Source organism: Schistocerca nitens, chromosome 6, assembly GCF_023898315.1.
Source record: "Schistocerca nitens isolate TAMUIC-IGC-003100 chromosome 6, iqSchNite1.1, whole genome shotgun sequence".
Taxonomy (NCBI): domain Eukaryota; kingdom Metazoa; phylum Arthropoda; class Insecta; order Orthoptera; family Acrididae; genus Schistocerca; species Schistocerca nitens.
Window position 1 is genome coordinate 510539893 of NC_064619.1, and position 18280 is coordinate 510558172.

The window sequence follows — 18280 nt, forward strand, 5'->3', positions numbered from 1 at the left end:
TTAACCAGTCAGCACATTCTGAATGAAGAAGAAATCTGTTTATATCTAGATAGTTGTATCCTGCCTTGTAAAGCCTTTGGTACAACTACCTCTACATAACAACAGAATCAAAGTTCATAATAAACATTAACTTCACCTTTACACTTAAAACAAATGGTAGTCTTGATTTGACCACCCTATAAATGGCAAAGCATGTAAAATAATTCTGAATGTATACCCACCACCAAAATAAACAATGGTTTTCCCCTGTATTATGAACAGGTCAACAGCAACCATAATTAGCTACAGAGCAGTGTTAATTATTACTTGTACAGAATGGGGGAATTTCAGATTATCTTCACAACTGTAACTACATTCTATGCCAAGCACCTCATCACAGGACCTGAAAGCATATTTTGCATTACCAACAACTCACCAGCAAACTGCATCACTGTGTCATTGATGCAAGCTGAGCCACTTCTTGTCTGATCCATGAACAACTTCTGTATCGACTTGTCAGTTGTAAATACATAAAGTGTCAATGGATGCCAGCTATTGAAGAGAAAAATGTGAATGTGGGCAGATATATAAATGGTTTCCTGGGATAAAGTGATTAATTATGATCACATAAACATATGTGCTGAGGAGATTCTGAATGGACTTACTTTTTCTCAATAATGCCTCGAGTTCTTCATAATATAACCTAAGTTATGATAACATAAATATGGTTCTCATTCTCCACCTTCTACACTTATATTCCTTACAGGTACTACTAGTGCTACTAGTAACTACAGTACCATTCTTCCTGAAAGTTCCACACACCAAACATTTCATTTCATAGAGTCATTATGTATTTATATATTATATGTTTGTTTTGCTGTAAAAAAATTGTTCAACAGTTTACAAAAAATATTTCCAAAGATACTCTTATCAATAGGTGAACTTCAGCTAGATTTTATGAAACTCCCTGGCAGATTAAGCTATGTGCTGAACAAAGACCTGAATGTGGGACCACAGGCAGATCCCAGTGTTTTAATCCTACTTAAATATATAATTGAGATAAAGCATGAATTTTAAACTGCAATTACTAATCTTTCATGTGTAATACAATGTCTTTCTACTACCACATAAATTATTTAAAACTCACAATAAACATATAAATGCTGCAATTTGGTAATAATTTGATAAACTGTCAAATATGAACATGTCCAAATAGCAAATAAAAATTGATCTGTACTATGAAGATATCATTCGGGATTTCCTCAAAATTTTCAGAAATGAAAACTCACTTGCTGTGATTCAATAATAAGTAAAGATATATCATGAAAAGTCTCTCATACTGAGACACAAACTTGTTTTTGCCATGTTATTGATGGGAGGGAGGGAGGGGGGGAAATCAGTGTTATTTTATGGCCAAAATCGGTATTACTTTTTGCACTTTTCGGTGTTATTTATAAGTGTTATTTCTGGCAAGCTTTTTCTATTATCAGTTATCTATTTTTGTCACATTTAACCATATTTCAATGCTATGTTTAAAATGCAACTATTCCTAAGATAGCAGGTTGATAGACACACAAACAAACACAAACATACACACAAAATTCAAGCTTTCGCAACCAACGGTTGCTTCATCAGGAAAGAGGGAAGGAGAGGGAAAGACGAAAGGATTTAAAAATGTCTGATGTCTGCTTGTGACTGTGTATGTGTGTGTGTGTGTGTGTGTGTGTGTGTGTCAGTGTGTCAGTGTGTGTGCGCGCGCGCGAATTTATACCTGTCTTTTTTTCCCCCCAAGGTAAGTCTTTCCGCTCCCAGGATTGGAATGACTCCTTACCCTCTCCCTTAAAACCCACATCCTTTCGTCTTTCCCTCTCCTTCCCTCTTTCCTGATGAAGCAACTGTTGGTTGTGAAAGCTTGAATTTTAAGTGTATGTTTGTGTTTGTTTGTGTGTCTATCAACCTGCCAGCACTTTCGTTTGGTAAGTCACATCATCTTTGTTTTTAGATATATTTTTTCCACGTGGAATGTTCTTTTAACAAAAAACTTTGACACAAATAATTATTTAAAAACAAATACCAAAGGTAAAAATGAAAATAACAGCATGTTGCAGATATTTCATTGATGACATGTTTCGCACTTCTTCATGTCATTCTTGAGCTGTGGAGACCACAAAAGCCAGTCTCCACAGCTCAAGAATGAATGACCTGAAGATGCGCTAGACGCGTGAAACGCATCATCAATAAAGTATCTGCAATAGAGACTATTATTTCAATTTTTAACATTTGTATACTGTTGCTGCGCTTGGCCAGAATGGTGTGAAGTGATACATATATTTAAATAATGGGAAAAAAATTATTTATCAATGATGTAACCAGCTTGTGGAATGTAGTGTTGGCTGCAAAAATGTTCCCGCAGTCCTTTGGGCCAGATTTTCACAATCGCTCTTCTTCTTTTTGCAGCTTAAAAGCTGCTGCTAATTGTAGATTGCCGCTTTACTGGCAAACTGGTCTACTTACACTTGTTGCCCTTATGTTTTTCAGTCTGCACATGTTTCACTGTTGAATCTTTACACTCCCATTAAACTCTGACATTGCAGAATTTACAAGACATTGTTAGCTTATCAGGAGCATATAAACCACCGATTTGAAATTCTCGTGCCCTTTTGTCAGCGGTTACTGTAGGCTTCGTCATTGTGATGTGTTTGTGATAGATTTTCTTTGCGCCATTGCTTTGAAATGGCATACTGTGGCACATACACTAAAAAAGACACAATCAAAATTCGCACAGTGGTCATTTGTACGCGCTCGCAAAAGTCGATAGTCGAAAGGCAACTAGTGACGTCACAACTGCAAAAAGTAGTATGACGGTTGAACATGGAACATTTCAACACTAAGTATGTTTCTGACATCATTAGATTTACAACACTTCTTACGAGGACACAGAAATATATTGTTGAAAAACGCTGATTTTGCATTACTTCCTTAACAACTGCCGAATTCGCGTTACTTCCTTAAAAACTGCCAAATTCGCATTACTTCCTTAAAAACTGCTGAATTCACGTTATTCGTTGTGTTATCATTTAAACAAATTTTTCCTGTTCCTAGTTATTGAATCAAGAAATGTAATGTGACTGGTTTTCTAAAATATAAAAATGAGAAATATGCCTTTGAGTGCTCCCAACGTCTTGCACACACTATAAGAAAACAGTGGAAAACTTCAGAACTAGTGTGCATTGTAGCAGCCAATGCCACAAAATTTCGATCAAAGAATATCGGGTATCAAAACACAAAGCAAAAGACTGAATACAAACTACATGTTCTCCCCCTCCTCCCCCCCCCCCCCCCTCTCCAGGTGTATGTAAAACCTTTTAAAGTTTTATTTTTGGCATTGTAATTCATTTAACAGAATTGGTACAAAAATTACAAAACACAATACCAATTTAAGCCTCTTTTAAGCTAACACATGAAATACAATAAAAAGCAGAAGATCTTAATCCACATAGACATTTTACCAAAGTTAATTAAGTCTTGGTCTAGGGGTTAGTGTCTCCAACTACTACTCCAAAGATGACAGGTTTGACTACATTCACATCTAATGGCTGGAATTACAGATCATTTATAGTCCTTAAGGAATACAAAAATAAATCAATAAAACCAAAATCACGTTTAATAAACAGTTAAACTGGCCATGGCACCTTCTCTGAACTGTTAAAAATTGATGAGATATAACACGTGTATAAAAAGGGAGTAATCACTCACGTAAATAATTATAGGCCAATTTCACTGACCTCAACATACAGGAAGTCGCTTGAAAGAGTAATTCTAGAGCAAATGTAATCTTTCTCCTGTAAGTACACCCATTAAACAACTCGTCATACAGGTTCCGAAAAGTGAGATACGCATGAACAGCAGTAGCAACTTTTTTCCATGAAAGGCTAAACAGACTGGATAAAGGAGCCAAAGTCATTGGGACCTTTCTAGATTTGTCTCAGGCCTTCAATTCTGTGGATCATGCAGCACTATTATCCAAATTACAAATTTATGGTATATGAGACGAAGCACTAAACTATGTAAGTTTGCATATATGAGATCGAAGTGTACTAAATTGTATTATAAGAATGAAAATAAAATCCTAACAGTAAAATCAGCATACAAAACTCTTCCCCCAGGGAAGTATTCTTGGGCCATTGTTTCTTGTATATGTTACTGACAAAACACAGCCACAAAACTGAAAGCTAGTGACTATGCTGATGAAACATCATTCATTAGGTGGGGCTGTACTGATAAGCTAGCATTACAAAGCAATAAACAAAACTGAATCAATCACAGAAAATATAACAATGAATAGGGACAAGACACATGTAATGAAATTCCTGTTGAATTATAGCCTATTCCATGCTGAATCACTGTCTACAGCTGAAACATCCGATAAATGTAAGTTTTTAGGCATCATGATGAAGGAACATCTCACATGGAAAGAGGATATCAGTTACATCTTTTTAAAGATTAGCTGCAATATTTACTTACTGAAATGGCTCTCAAACATAATAAATCCTTCCATCCTTAAATAAGCGCCTTACGGATTATTCCATTGGCATTTGTAATATGGGACTGAAATCTGGGGTTGAGCATCCACAGTCTACGTGGATAGTACGCTGAAGATTCAAAAGAGAGGTCAAATTCACAAAAGGCTTTTTGGCTGAAAGCCTACTTATTTAGCAGTCTTTCTTGTGCCTGTGTGACTCAATATTTCCACTTTATGGTGAGCAGCAATCAATCCTTTTCATATTATTGTCATTGTTAAATCCTGGATTTTCCATTGTTTGACTAATAAAAGAGCTACAGATCACAGTCCACTTGAAGGTGGAAGATAAATCTATAATAGGTCGCCAGATAACAAAGCAGCTCCACGGAAAACAGTTGTCAACTGAAAAATATTTATGCTCACTTAAAGAGTTCTGAGCTCCGTTATCGACAATTCTACCTCTGTATATTAATAGTGGTAAATATTTATATAATAGTATATAATATGCTACTTATTGTATATATTCATCACATGTATGGCATTATATTTTTGGAAATGTACAAAAACTGACATGTCCAAGACTGTAAATTTAATAAGGACAAATATATTGTCAAAAATTGATTGTTTTCATGTTATATAGGGACAAATAAAGATTATTATTATTATTATTATTATTATTGGAATATAACTCAAGACCAGAGTGATCAAACATTTTCAATAGATGGCATCACCTTCACTCTTTAGACTCCCTTACCAAAAAAAAGTGAAGGAATGTACAGAGGTTCAGGTTACCCTCCTGCCTTTGCAGTGATAAATTACTCCAAAAGGGTAAGAATCAGAAACAATCAACTGCATGAATTTAATGACAATCCCACATGTGCAGTTTTGTTTTATCACAAATCTGACAACTACAATTAAGGAGATTGAATAAAAATTAACAAATTGGTGATCAAGGCAAAATATTTCTTCTGGTTACTTTACATTCACCGTTCATGCAGATCCTACATCCCAATACATTTCTTTTTGCAATTTCTACAAGAATTTATCACAGCTTTATGGCTGTTTCCTCATGCCCCATCCTTCCTAGTAGCCACATTTTACCTGTGAAATAACAGTAAAATCTGACACTAACTTTGTCATTGATTAAGTCATACAGTAATCAACCATTTAACTAAAAAGCTATGGGGCTTACTGGAAAGAGATGTCCATATAATCTTGTGATTTTAATGTTCCTCTATGTACCATGTCTTTTAAACTTACTGCCACCATCTAAATGGCAGTTTATAAAGGAGTTTACCACGTTCTTTCAATTTTGAACAACACAGTTTGGTCAGAACCCCACTTTTATTTGCAGCAACACCTATTACATTCTCTATCTGTTTTAGAGGTAAATGGCTCCTCAGTACTGGCTGCATGATGCTTAACTGTTAATCTGCATGTCAGTCTCTCATCCTAGTCGTGCATATCGTTACGTATTCTTCCACTGTTAACTGCTGCAGTTATTATTCACATGAAAATACATTGCTAGTACTATAAGGAGTTGCAGGTCAGTGAAAGTATATACATTTAAATTTCCTCTGACTACTTACCGACTATTGATGAACTTTATCGCATCAAAAGCACTCTCCACATTTATTATGGGAAGAATTGGCCCAAATACTTCTTCTTGCATAACAGGTGCTGTTGGTTTCACATCAGTGAGAATAGTTGGGCTAATAAATCTTTCTGAAGCATCTGTTTCACCTCCAACTGCAATGCTTCCATTACTCAGATAACCGTGTAATCTCCTAAGGAAGTATGAAGTTTTTAAAAGCTGGCAATCTACCATACTTTTGTTTTGTTAAGTTAATTAGTAATATACTTAGGATATTAAAATCAAAACTTACTGGAATTGCCTATCAGAGATAATTCGGCACAGATCAGGCGAGTCCTTTGGATTATCTCCGTACCATTCTTTGAGTATTTCTTTAGCTTTAGCAATAAAATTTCTCTCCACTTCCTTAGAACATAGCACATAGTCAGGTGCTATACAAGTTTGACCAGCGTTGATGCACTTTCCCCAAAGAATACGTTTTGCAGCTATGTCCATATTTACAGTGGAATCAATGTACACAGGACTGTGAACAAAGAACTGTAACTGTACATGGGTCCAAATAAATATGCACTATGCAAACACTTACTTGTTACAAGTGAGGAATTTCCTCCTCCATTAACATCAAAGTTTCAAATTAATCTGGTTTTTACCTTTTACCACCTAGTTCCAAGGTGGTAGGAGTCAAATGTTCATTGGCTGCTGCTCTCACAATTTTACCAACATGTGTTGAGCCAGTGTAAAAGATATAGTCAAAACGTTCTTTCAGCAATTCAGTTGTTTCCGGTACTCCACCCTGAACAACATGGTAACATTCCTAAAAAAAAAAAGATTTCAAACAATCAGAAAAAGGAAAACCAGCAAACTATGTTCAATGGGTAATAATTTCTGTTTATGAAAACTGTCATTCCACTTAGAGATGGTTACAAAAGCATTAATGACAATATTATGCAAAGGATAGATGGCTACTCACCATGCAGTGGAGATGTTGAGTCTCAGACAGGCATAATAAAAGAGCCACTAAACAAGAAAGCTTTTGGCCAAAAGGCCTTCTTTTACTGTAGACACACAAATATTGACTCAAGCACAATTCACACACACACACGTGACAACTATCTCTGGTCGCCGAGACCAGCCTGTCAGCAAATGCGCATGATGGGAGAAGCAATTTGGGTGTATGGGTGGGGGTGGGGGTAAAGGGAAGACTGGGGCAGGGAGGCGGAGGTGACAGTAAAATGCTGCTTGTGGGAGCATACAGGGACATGATAGGGAAAGGGTAAGGCAGCTATGTTGGGGGGGGGGGGGGGGGAGGCAGGAAAGGAGAGAAGTAAAGAGACAGCAGGTGCATTGGTGGAATAGAAAGCTGTGTAGTGATGGAGCAGGAACAGGGAAGGGGATAACCAGCTGTCTCTTTGCCACAGTTTATCAGTAGCTATTCACGCGGACAGACAGATAGTTGTTTGTCATGCCCATGTAGAATGCAGCAATGTGATTGCAGTTTAGCTTGTAGATCACACGATTGCTTTCACAGATAGCCCGGCCTTTGACAGGATAGGTGATGCTTGTGACCAGAGTGGAGTAGGTACTGGTGGGAGGATGTATGGGACTGGTCTTCCATCTAGGTCTATTACAGGGATACGAGTCGTGAGGTGAGAGGTTGGGAGCAGGGGTAGAGTATGAATGGACGAGGATATTGTGTAGGTTCGGTGGGCGGTGGAATACCACTGTAGGGAGGTAGGGGTGGGAAAGATAGTGGGTAGGATTAGAAAAGCATTGCATTCATAATAATTTCCTGATTAATAACATAGTATAAGGGTTTAGTAAACTCATAAAAATGGATTTTTAGGGACAAGAAGTGCCAATTTGTGCTTCAGGTAAACTTTAGTCTTTATGACTGCTTTGTACAGAAGTAGTAGTTGCACATTCTCCGATTAGCTGACACAGCATGTAAGTCATAAGTATTATCATGTCTCACAGCACCATATAATGTACATTTGCCATCAAGTTGAGCTGAAGTTCATTCACAATCCAGCTGAAGTTCAAATTTACATGGCAATATCTACAATCAAGGGCACACTATGGATAGGTATGCACTAAGATATTTCTTCAGAGAGCTTCCATGGAAGAAATACTTGCAACAAGTTCTGAAAAGTAAATATCTGTTTACCCTCATCATATAACAATTCACAACACGCTGCACTATCTAGTGATGTGCAATTACATTGTTTATTAATTTGCATATTGTACCTAGCTTTGTATTATTGCCCATAATTTTTCTGTGGGGATGATTTGATCATGATACTTCTATTGTCAAAAGGGAAGTGTGTCTTGTATGAGAAAGCTCATAAGATGAAATTTCTTCCTTCACTACAAGAAGATGTTATGCCACTTTATACAGTTAAAGAGGTATACAATCAATTCAGACACAATTATTCCAATTTTGCCTCCGTCATACTAAGTTTGACATAAGAATAATACCTTTAGCTGCAATAGTACTGGGCACCTTCTCAGAACTTTTTCTCCAAATGCAACAATCTGTACAATGCGACAATCTGTTACAAAGCAATGTGGTATCATAAAATTAAACATCTCACTGAATGTATTTATTTGTCATGTTAACTGATTCTTATATGGCTGGATGGTAGAACAATTTATTATTTCTAAATGAAAATCACAAAATGAGGATTTGCTACAGTGTTTTTCGATTACAAGTATATGCTTGTTTATGTTCCTTCACAATATTAAATGTAACAGCCACAAATTAACCATATTAAATGTTTCGTCAGGTATACCACTGTTTCATTCTGGGATGTCATCACTCAGAAACGTCAAACACTTACTGGTAGGCCTGCACCATAGTAATAATCCATTCTGGATAAGCTTCACATGGAAGGTACAAATTACTCCACGTCAGCAGTGTGGTTCAACAGAGTTTTTCAGAATGTTAATCATTTGGTAAAAGGCTCAAGAGGAATGTTAACAATCAGTATGAGAAAATAAGGGCATATTTCTTATAATGATTTATTTTTGGGGTTTATTATGTCATTCGGCAGAGCCCTTAAAGGATGACTTTATTGTCCATCCATCTGTCTGTTAAGACCCCTTTTTCTCAGGAAAGGGTAGAAGTATCAAGCTGAAATTTATGCTGAATACTATGGACTGCAGTCTCTTAGCAGTTGAAATAATTAAAGCTTCTAAGTCCATGTAACCAAAATATACGGCTATATATGTCACATATTTTGATACTCGCAGACTCAATCATCAAACCTATAAATGAACTATCTATATACATGTCAGACCTGATCATCTAGCAGTGAAGTGCATGCCTGGAAACTGAGAGGTCATGGCATCAATTCCTGGTCAGACCATGCATTTTTTAGTCTTTGTTTTAGCCTACACTTCACCTCTCAATGATAATAGGAGCTGGCAGACACAACACATGGTTTGGATTGTGTGTTAAACTGTATTTTCTCTCATATATATATATATATATATATATATATATATATATATATATATATATGTGTGTGTGTGTGTGTGTGTGTGTGTGGATGGATATGTGTGTGTGCGCGAGTGTATACCCGTCCTTTTTTCCCCCTAAGGTAAGTCTTTCCGCTCCCAGGATTGGAATGACTTCTTACCCTCTCCCTTAAAACCCACATCCTCTAGTCTTTCCCTCCCTCCCTCTTTCCTGATGAGGCAACAGTTTGTTGCGAAAGCTTGAATTTTGTGTGTGTGTTTGTGTTTGTTTATGTGTCTATCGACCTGCCAGCGCTTTCGTTCGATGATGTGACTTACCAAACGAAAGCGCTGGCACGTCGATAGACACACAAACAAACACAAACATACACACAAAATTCTAGCTTTCGCAAGCAATGGTTGCCTCGTCAGGAAAGAGGGAAGGAGAGGGAAAGACGAAAGGATGTGGGTTTTAAGGGAGAGGGTAAGGAGTCATTCCAATCCCGGGAGCGGAAAGACTAACCTTAGGGGGAAAAAAGGACGGGTATACACTCCCGCACACACACACATATCCATCCACACATATACAGACACAAGCAGACATATACAGAGGCAAAGAGTTTGGACAGAGATGTCAGTCGAGGCGGAAGTGCAGAGGCAAAGATGTTGTTGAATGACAGGTGAGGTATGAGTGGCGGCAACTTGAAATTAGCGGAGATTGAGGCCTGGTGGATAACGGGAAGAGAGGATATATTGAAAAGCAAGTTCCCATCTCCGGAGTTCGGATAAGTTGGTGTTAGTGGGAAGTATCCAGATAACCCGGACGGTGTAACCCTGTGCCAAGATGTGCTGGCTGTGTACCAAGGCATGTTTAGCCACAGGGTGATCCTCATTACCAACAAACACTGTCTGCCTGTGTCCATTCATGCGAATGGACAGTTTGTTGCTGGTCATTCCCACATAGAATGCGTCACAGTGTAGGCAGGTCAGTTGGTAGATCACGTGGGTGCTTTCACACGTGGCTCTGCCTTTGATCGTGTACACCCTCCGGGTTACAGGACTGGAGTAGGTGGTGGTGGGAGGGTGCATGGGACAGGTTTTACACCGGGGGCGGTTACAAGGGTAGGAGCCAGACGGTAGGGAAGGTGGTTTGGGGATTTCATAGGGATGAACTAAGAGGTTACGAAGGTTAGGTGGACGGCGGAAAGACACTCTTGGTGGAGTGGGGAGGATTTCATGAAGGATGGATCTCATTTCAGGGCAGGATTTGAGGAAGTCGTATCCCAGCTGGAGAGCCACATTCAGAGTTTGATCCAGTCCCGGAAAGTATCCTGTCACAAGTGGGGCACTTTTGTGGTTCTTCTGTGGGAGGTTCTGGGATTGAGAGGATGAGGAAGTGTCTCTGGTTATTTGCTTCTGTACCAGGTCGGGAGGGTAGTTGCGGGATGCGAAAGCTGTTGTCAGGTTGTTGGTGTAATGGTTCAGGGATTCCGGACTGGAGCAGATTCGTTTGCCACGAAGACCTAGGCTGTAGGGAAGGGACCGTTAGATGTGGAATGGGTAGCAGCTGTCATAATGGAGGTACTGTCGCTTGTTGGTGGGTTTGATGTGGACAGACGTGTGAAGCTGGTCATTGGACAGGTGGAGGTCAACATCAAGGAAAGTGGCATGGGATTTGGAGTAGGACCAGGTGAATCTGATGGAACCAAAGGAGTTGAGGTTGGAGAGGAAATTCTGGAGTTCTTCTTCACTGTGAGTCCAGAACATGAAGATGTCATCAATAAATCTGTACCAAACTTTGGGTTGGCAGGCCTGGGTAACCAAGAAGGCTTCCTCTAAGCGACCCATGAATAGGTTGGCGTACGAAGGGGCCATCCTGGTACCCATGGCTGTTCCCTTTAATTGTTGGTATGTCTGGTCTTCAAAAGTGAACAAGTTGTGGGTCAGGATGAAGCTGGCTAAGGTAATGAGGAAAGACGTTTTAGGTAGTGTGGCAGGTGATCGGCGTGAAAGGAAGTGCTCCATCGCAGCGAGGCCCTGGACGTGCGGGATATTTGTGTATAAGGAAGTGGCATCAATGGTAACAAGGATGGTTTCCGGGGGTAACGGATTGTGTAAGGATTCCAGGCGTTCGAGAAGGTGGTTGGTGTCTTTGATGATGGATGGGAGACTGCATGTAATGGGTTGAAGGTGTTGATCTACGTAGGCAGAGATACGTTCTGTGGGGGCTTGGTAACCAGCTACAATGGGGAGGCCGGGATGATTAGGTTTGTGAATTTTAGGAAGAAGGTAGAAGGTAGGGGTGTGGGGTGTCGGTGGGGTCAGGAGGTTGATGGAGTCAGGTGAAAGGTTTTGTAGGGGGCCTAAGGTTCTGAGGATTCCTTGAAGCTCCGCCTGGACATCAGGAATGGGATTACCTTGGCAAACTTTGTATGTGGTGTTGCCTGAAAGCTGACACAGTCCCTCAGCCACATACTCCCGACGATCAAGTACCACGGTCGTGGAACCCTTGTCCGCCGGAAGAATGACGATGGACCGGTCAGCCTTCAGATCACGGATAGCCTGGGCTTCAGCAGTGGCGATGTTGGGAATAGGATTAAGGTTTTTTAAGAAGGATTGAGAGGCAAGGCTGGAAGTCAGAAATTCCTGGAAGTTTTGGAGAGGGTGATTTTGAGGAAGAGGAGGTGGGTCCCGTTGTGACGGAGGACGGAACTGTTTCAGGCAGGGTTCAATAACCGCAAATCAGAACAGCATGCCACCCATCACCTCAAAAAACTATCCTATCTCCTGGTTTCCCACCTCCGGAAAGGCAACTCACTCACCCTTCACAACCTTTCCAGCAAACCTCAACCTCCTCTCATTGCACACAAACCCAGTCTCTCCCATCTACTCAATCTCCCACTTCCAGCTCCACTCCCTCCAAAACCTCAAAATTCCAATCAACACAATCTGGTACCACAACACCCTAATTCAGTAGTTAACCTTTCCTCCAAACCTCTCTCCCAATCCGAAACCTCTGTCCTATCCAAAGGCCTCACCTTCAGCCCCACTCCCAGATTCAACCAAACAGCCCTCGTCAAAGATTTACTGTCCTACACTCGTACTCTCTGCTGGAAGTATCACTTTGCCATGAAGAAAAATGATCCTAATCCTACCCCTAATGATCCAACTCCCCAAGACACTATCCAAATTGAACCCTGCCTGGAACAGTTCCGCCCTCCGTCACAGCGGGACCCACCTCCTCTTCCTCAAAATCACCCTCTCCAAAACTTCCAGGAATTTCTGACTTCCAGCCTTGCCTCTCAATCCTTCTTAAAAAACCTTAATCCTACTCCCAACATCACCACTGCTGAAGCCCAGGCTATCCGTGATCTGAAGGCTGACCGGTCCATCGTCATTCTTCCGGCGGACAAGGGTTCCACGACCGTGGTACTTGATCGTCGGGAGTATGTGGCTGAGGGACTGCGTCAGCTTTCAGACAACACCACATACAAAGTTTGCCAAGGTAATCCCATTCCTGATGTCCAGGCGGAGCTTCAAGGAATCCTCAGAACCTTAGGCCCCCTACAAAACCTTTCACCTGACTCCATCAACCTCCTAACCCCACCGACACCCCGCACCCCTACCTTCTACCTTCTTCCTAAAATTCACAAATCCAATCATCCCGGCCGCCCCATTGTAGCTGGTTACCAAGCCCCCACAGAACGTATCTCTGCCTATGTAGATCAACACCTTCAACCCATTACATGCAGTCTCCCATCCATCATCAAAGACACCAACCACCTTCTCGAACGCCTGGAATCCTTACACAATCCGTTACCCCCGGAAACCATCCTTGTTACCATTGATGCCACTTCCTTATACACAAATATCCCGCACATCCAAGGCCTCGCTGCGATGGAGCACTTCCTTTCACGCCGATCACCTGCCACCCTACCTAAAACCTCTTTCCTCATTACCTTAGCCAGCTTCATCCTGACCCACAACTTCTTCACTTTTGAAGACCAGACATACCAACAATTAAAGGGAACAGCCATGGATACCTGGATGGCCCCTTCGTACGCCAACCTATTCATGGGTCGCTTAGAGGAAGCCTTCTTGGTTACCCAGGCCTGCCAACCCAAAGTTTGGTACAGATTTATTGATGACATCTTCATGTTCTGGACTCACAGTGAAGAAGAACTCCAGAATTTCCTCTCCAACCTCAACTCCTTTGGTTCCATCAGATTCACCTGGTCCTACTCCAAATCCCATGCCACTTTCCTTGATGTTGACCTCCACCTGTCCAATGACCAGCTTCACACGTCTGTCCACATCAAACCCACCAACAAGCAACAGTACCTCCATTATGACAGCTGCCACCCATTCCACATCAAACGGTCCCTTCCCTACAGCCTAGGTCTTCGTGGCAAACGAATCTGCTCCAGTCCGGAATCCCTGAACCATTACACCAACAACCTGACAACAGCTTTCGCGTCCCGCAACTACCCTCCCGACCTGGTACAGAAGCAAATAACCAGAGACACTTCCTCATCCTCTCAAACCCAGAACCTCCCACAGAAGAACCACAAAAGTGCCCCACTTGTGACAGGATACTTTCCGGGACTGGATCAGACTCTGAATGTGGCTCTCCAGCATGGATACGACTTCCTCAAATCCTGCCCTGAAATGAGATCCATCCTTCATGACATCCTCCCCACTCCACCAAGAGTGTCTTTCCGCCGTCCACCTAACCTTCGTAACCTCTTACTTCATCCCTATGAAATCCCCAAACCACCTTCCCTACCGTCTGGCTCCTACCCTTGCAACCACCCCCGGTGTAAAACCTGTCCCATGCACCCTCCCACCACCACCTACTCCAGTCCTGTAACCCGGAGGGTGCACACGATCAAAGGCAGAGCCACGTGTGAAAGCACCCACGTGATCTACCAACTGACCTGCCTACACTGTGATGCATTCTATGTGGGAATGACCAGCAACAAACTGTCCATTCGCATGAATGGACACAGGCAGACAGTGTTTGTTGGTAATGAGGATCACCCTGTGGCTAAACATGCCTTGGTGCACAGCCAGCACATCTTGGCACAGTGTTACACCGTCCGAGTTATCTGGATACTTCCCACTAACACCAACCTATCCGAACTCCGGAGATGGGAACTTGCTCTTCAATATATCCTCTCTTCCCGTTATCCACCAGTCCTCAATCTCCGCTAATTTCAAGTTGCCGCCACTCATACCTCACCTATCATTCAACAACATCTTTGCCTCTGCACTTCCGCCTCGACTGACATCTCTGCCCAAACTCTTTGCCTCTGTATATGTCTGCTTGTGTCTGTATATGTGTGGATGGATATGTGTGTGTGTGTGCGCGGGAGTGTATACCCGTCCTTTTTTCCCCCTAAGGTAAGTCTTTCCGCTCCCGGGATTGGAATGACTCCTTACCCTGTCCCTTAAAACCCACTTCCTTTCGTCTTTCCCTCTCCTTCCCTCTTCCCTGATGAGGCAACAGTTTGTTGCGAAAGCTTGAATTTTGTGTGTATGTTTGTGTGTCTATCGACCTGGCAGCACTTTCGTTCGGTAAGTCACATCATCTTTGTTTTTTTAATATATTTTCATAGAGCCCTTGGAGCACGAGTCCTATTGCACTTGTTCATTTTTTTTTAAATGGGAACTAATTTCATGTGTTGGTAGAACAGTACTGAAGCTTACAGTACTCTTTTTTAACTGAATGGGATGAATGTGACGTTTTTTATATGCCAAAAGCAGCAAAGAACTGTAACTTCAATTTACTTGTGGTAACCAATGAGAGTGAACACACACTTTAATTATTTCATCTCCTATGCATTATTGCTAACTTTTTTTGTCCTTTTTAAAAGGCAGATTTCTTTTAGATGAAAATGGCAAAAATGTAACTGAAAATCTGAGGTATTTTATAAGCATATTTGTATGTCTACATATTCAGTCTCAGGACTGAAGACCACAACAACAATAGCATATTTCATGTGATATTTGTCACAAGCGTCACATCTCATCTCATGGAAGTTTACTCTATAACATGTTTTTCTAGCATACAAGTACGGATGTGAGTAAACTTCCATATCTACTTTTATATCCACATCGATATTGTGCAAACCACACACAGATCCATACTGCACAAATGAACAGGAGGTGCATAGCAGACAGCACTTGCCACTGTACCATTTTTTATGGTTTATCCCCATTCCATTCATGTGTACAGGTGGGGAGATGATGATAAATGCCTCAGTGTGTGTTGCAATTAGTCTGATCTTGTCTTTGTCATCCATATGGGAGCAATACATAGAGGGTTTCAGTACACTGCTAGATTCATCATTTGACACTTGGTCTTGAAACATCATAAGTAAGCTTTTGAGGAATGGTTTGTCTTCAAGCATGTGTCAGGTTAGTTTTTTCAGCATTTTCATGACGTATTCCTGTGGGTCAAACAACTTATAATTTGCACTGCTCTTCTTGGCATGCATTCAATATCTGGTGTTAGATCTAATGGTACTGTTACCAACCAATTGAGCAATATTTATATGCTGATAGAATTTTGATAAGCTGCCCGGATATTCAGTCCTTGTATTTTTGTTTAGGTAAAGATACAATTTTGTTTCACACTCAAATACACACAGAAAGATAATGTCCAAAAACATTACAGAAAATTCCCAAGGTCATAGCCTGAATAAAGTAGGGCAGGAGTACTGTTGCCAGCATGCAGCCAGCTATGTTTGACAAGGCTCTGCATGTACTTACAAAACAGACAACAGAGTGAGCATGTGGCACTCGAGGAAGAACTACAATTGGCTGGCCGCTGGCCCTTACCACTCGACTCACTGAAACATCAGTAACTAACTTATTTTAACGGAAATAAAGAGAAGCACTGCCCAGTGCCTATGTTATATGTAATCTCTAATGACTGAGATAAACCAGAAGTGCGAATAGGTAAATGTTGAAATGTCTGTAAACACTGGAAGATTACATAGGATTTCCCTTTGAGATCACTCCAAATTATGGGAAATACAATTTTAGTGCTTCAAATTTTGGATAACATAAGATGGGAGCTCTTAAGATACTTGTGACTGATGAGACACCAAGCTGCCACAATCCACAGTGACCAAGAAAGTCACCTGACAATGTACCCAATGGAGAAAGTCCCAGACCAGATGGGACCCATCATGTGTTTTCACTGAAGTAAGTAGTACAATGAAGACTGTCAATGGCACATGACAAAGTGATGACGTAGAAGAACCCATAGATTTTTAGATATTAGAGAAACTGAACAGTATTCAAGATTATGTAGATATGCTTCTAGAGATGAATGTTCTTGGCAAGATAATCCTTTTTAATGTGGGAAAAGAGGGCATACAGAACAGCAACAAAAATTGTCATCAAATAATTTGATTGGTTACACGAAGAATTCAGTCTGGCCACTCAGATATAGTGATACCCACAGTAGATTCTGCTGGGTGCTAGGGGAGTGTTATTCATAGCATTTGCCTGAAGCGATTTAGGGAAATCACAGAAAACCTAAATCAGGATGGCCGGACGCGGGATTGAACCGTCATCCTCCCGAATGTGAGTCCAGTGCGCTAACCTCTGCCTCAGTTCCACCTAGTCTCAGCTGCAGCCATGCACATACGGTTACATGCCGCTAGGCAATGCTGCTAACAAAGTAGTCATTGCCTGAAAATGACAAGCACCAAAGCACTCCCATTCAAAAAAATCCACATGCCAATGTTTTTCTTTTCTCAAAGTTACAGATAGCCCTCAGGAAAAGAGGTCCCAGGACTTTCATTAACGCAATGGTAATATTATTTCAATTGTAGCTTAAAATGTAAAGACAAATCACTCTAGTTGTGGTCTAAACAAATATATTTTGTTGCAATAAAACAACTGCGTGTATTAAAGTTATGTTCCTGCAGCTGGAATACACATTTCTTTAGTTATTAATTGCAAATGCCACATTCTGGTACATCTGTTTTATCATTAATAATCATTAATAAACTTCAAGTGTAGGACCTCAGTAACCCTCACTACAATACTACAATACACCGGGTGATTATAACTAAAGTTACACTTTCAGAACACTGTAAACATCAAATTGCAATGGAATATTATCGAAGAAAGGGGAAAATGTATGGCAGAAGAAAAAAATAGAGTGAAAATTGATCAATAGATGGCGCTATATGTATCAGAATACGTAAATGAAAACACTTGTCATGTACACGACCCACTGAAAATGGTATAAACATGCTGGGTACACAGCTTTCATCCTTTTGCGTTTGCGACATTCGCCACGACTGTCTCCATGCAGGATCATGCTCTGCTTGTAAAGCTGTATTACAAGAATAATGACTGTGCACACGTCACTCTGCAGAAATTTCGGACACTGAAGGGTTTGAGAAAAGGCATTGGTCCGATGACTGCCATGGGTCTGGAGAAAATGATTCGGAAATTCAAAAAGACGGGTTCTTTTGGTGTGCAACCTTGTAGAGGGAGGAAATGAACTGATTCGACGACAGTAGAAGCAGTGGCCATAGCAATGCAGGAGGAGATGAGTGGTGGTGTGCGAACATGAAGTGCACGGAGAATTGCCCAAACACTGGACATACCCGTGAGCACGATACATAAAATCCTACAAAACATCCTCCTTTGCTGTCCACTTAAAATTACCCATGTGCATGAACTGCTTCCTGTTGACCTACCAG

At 40.9% G+C, this 18280-nt stretch overlaps 1 protein-coding gene across 5 annotated transcripts in view; it reads right to left on the reverse strand.

The window, feature by feature from the left end:
- The window catches only part of LOC126263158 (aldehyde dehydrogenase, dimeric NADP-preferring-like), a 298799-nt gene that overhangs the window by 43567 nt on the left and 236952 nt on the right, over positions 1-18280 (reverse strand). For 4 of the 5 annotated variants that reach the window (XM_049960193.1, XM_049960196.1, XM_049960198.1 and 1 more), the window contains exons 6-9: positions 6746-6909; positions 6388-6618; positions 6091-6288; positions 416-531 (exon numbers count right to left, since the gene is read on the reverse strand). In XM_049960193.1, coding sequence (XP_049816150.1) covers positions 416-531; positions 6091-6288; positions 6388-6618; positions 6746-6909 — 709 coding nt within the window. The remainder of the gene's footprint in view (positions 1-415; positions 532-6090; positions 6289-6387; positions 6619-6745; positions 6910-18280) is intronic. The other variant, XM_049960194.1, reaches the window with a different exon arrangement.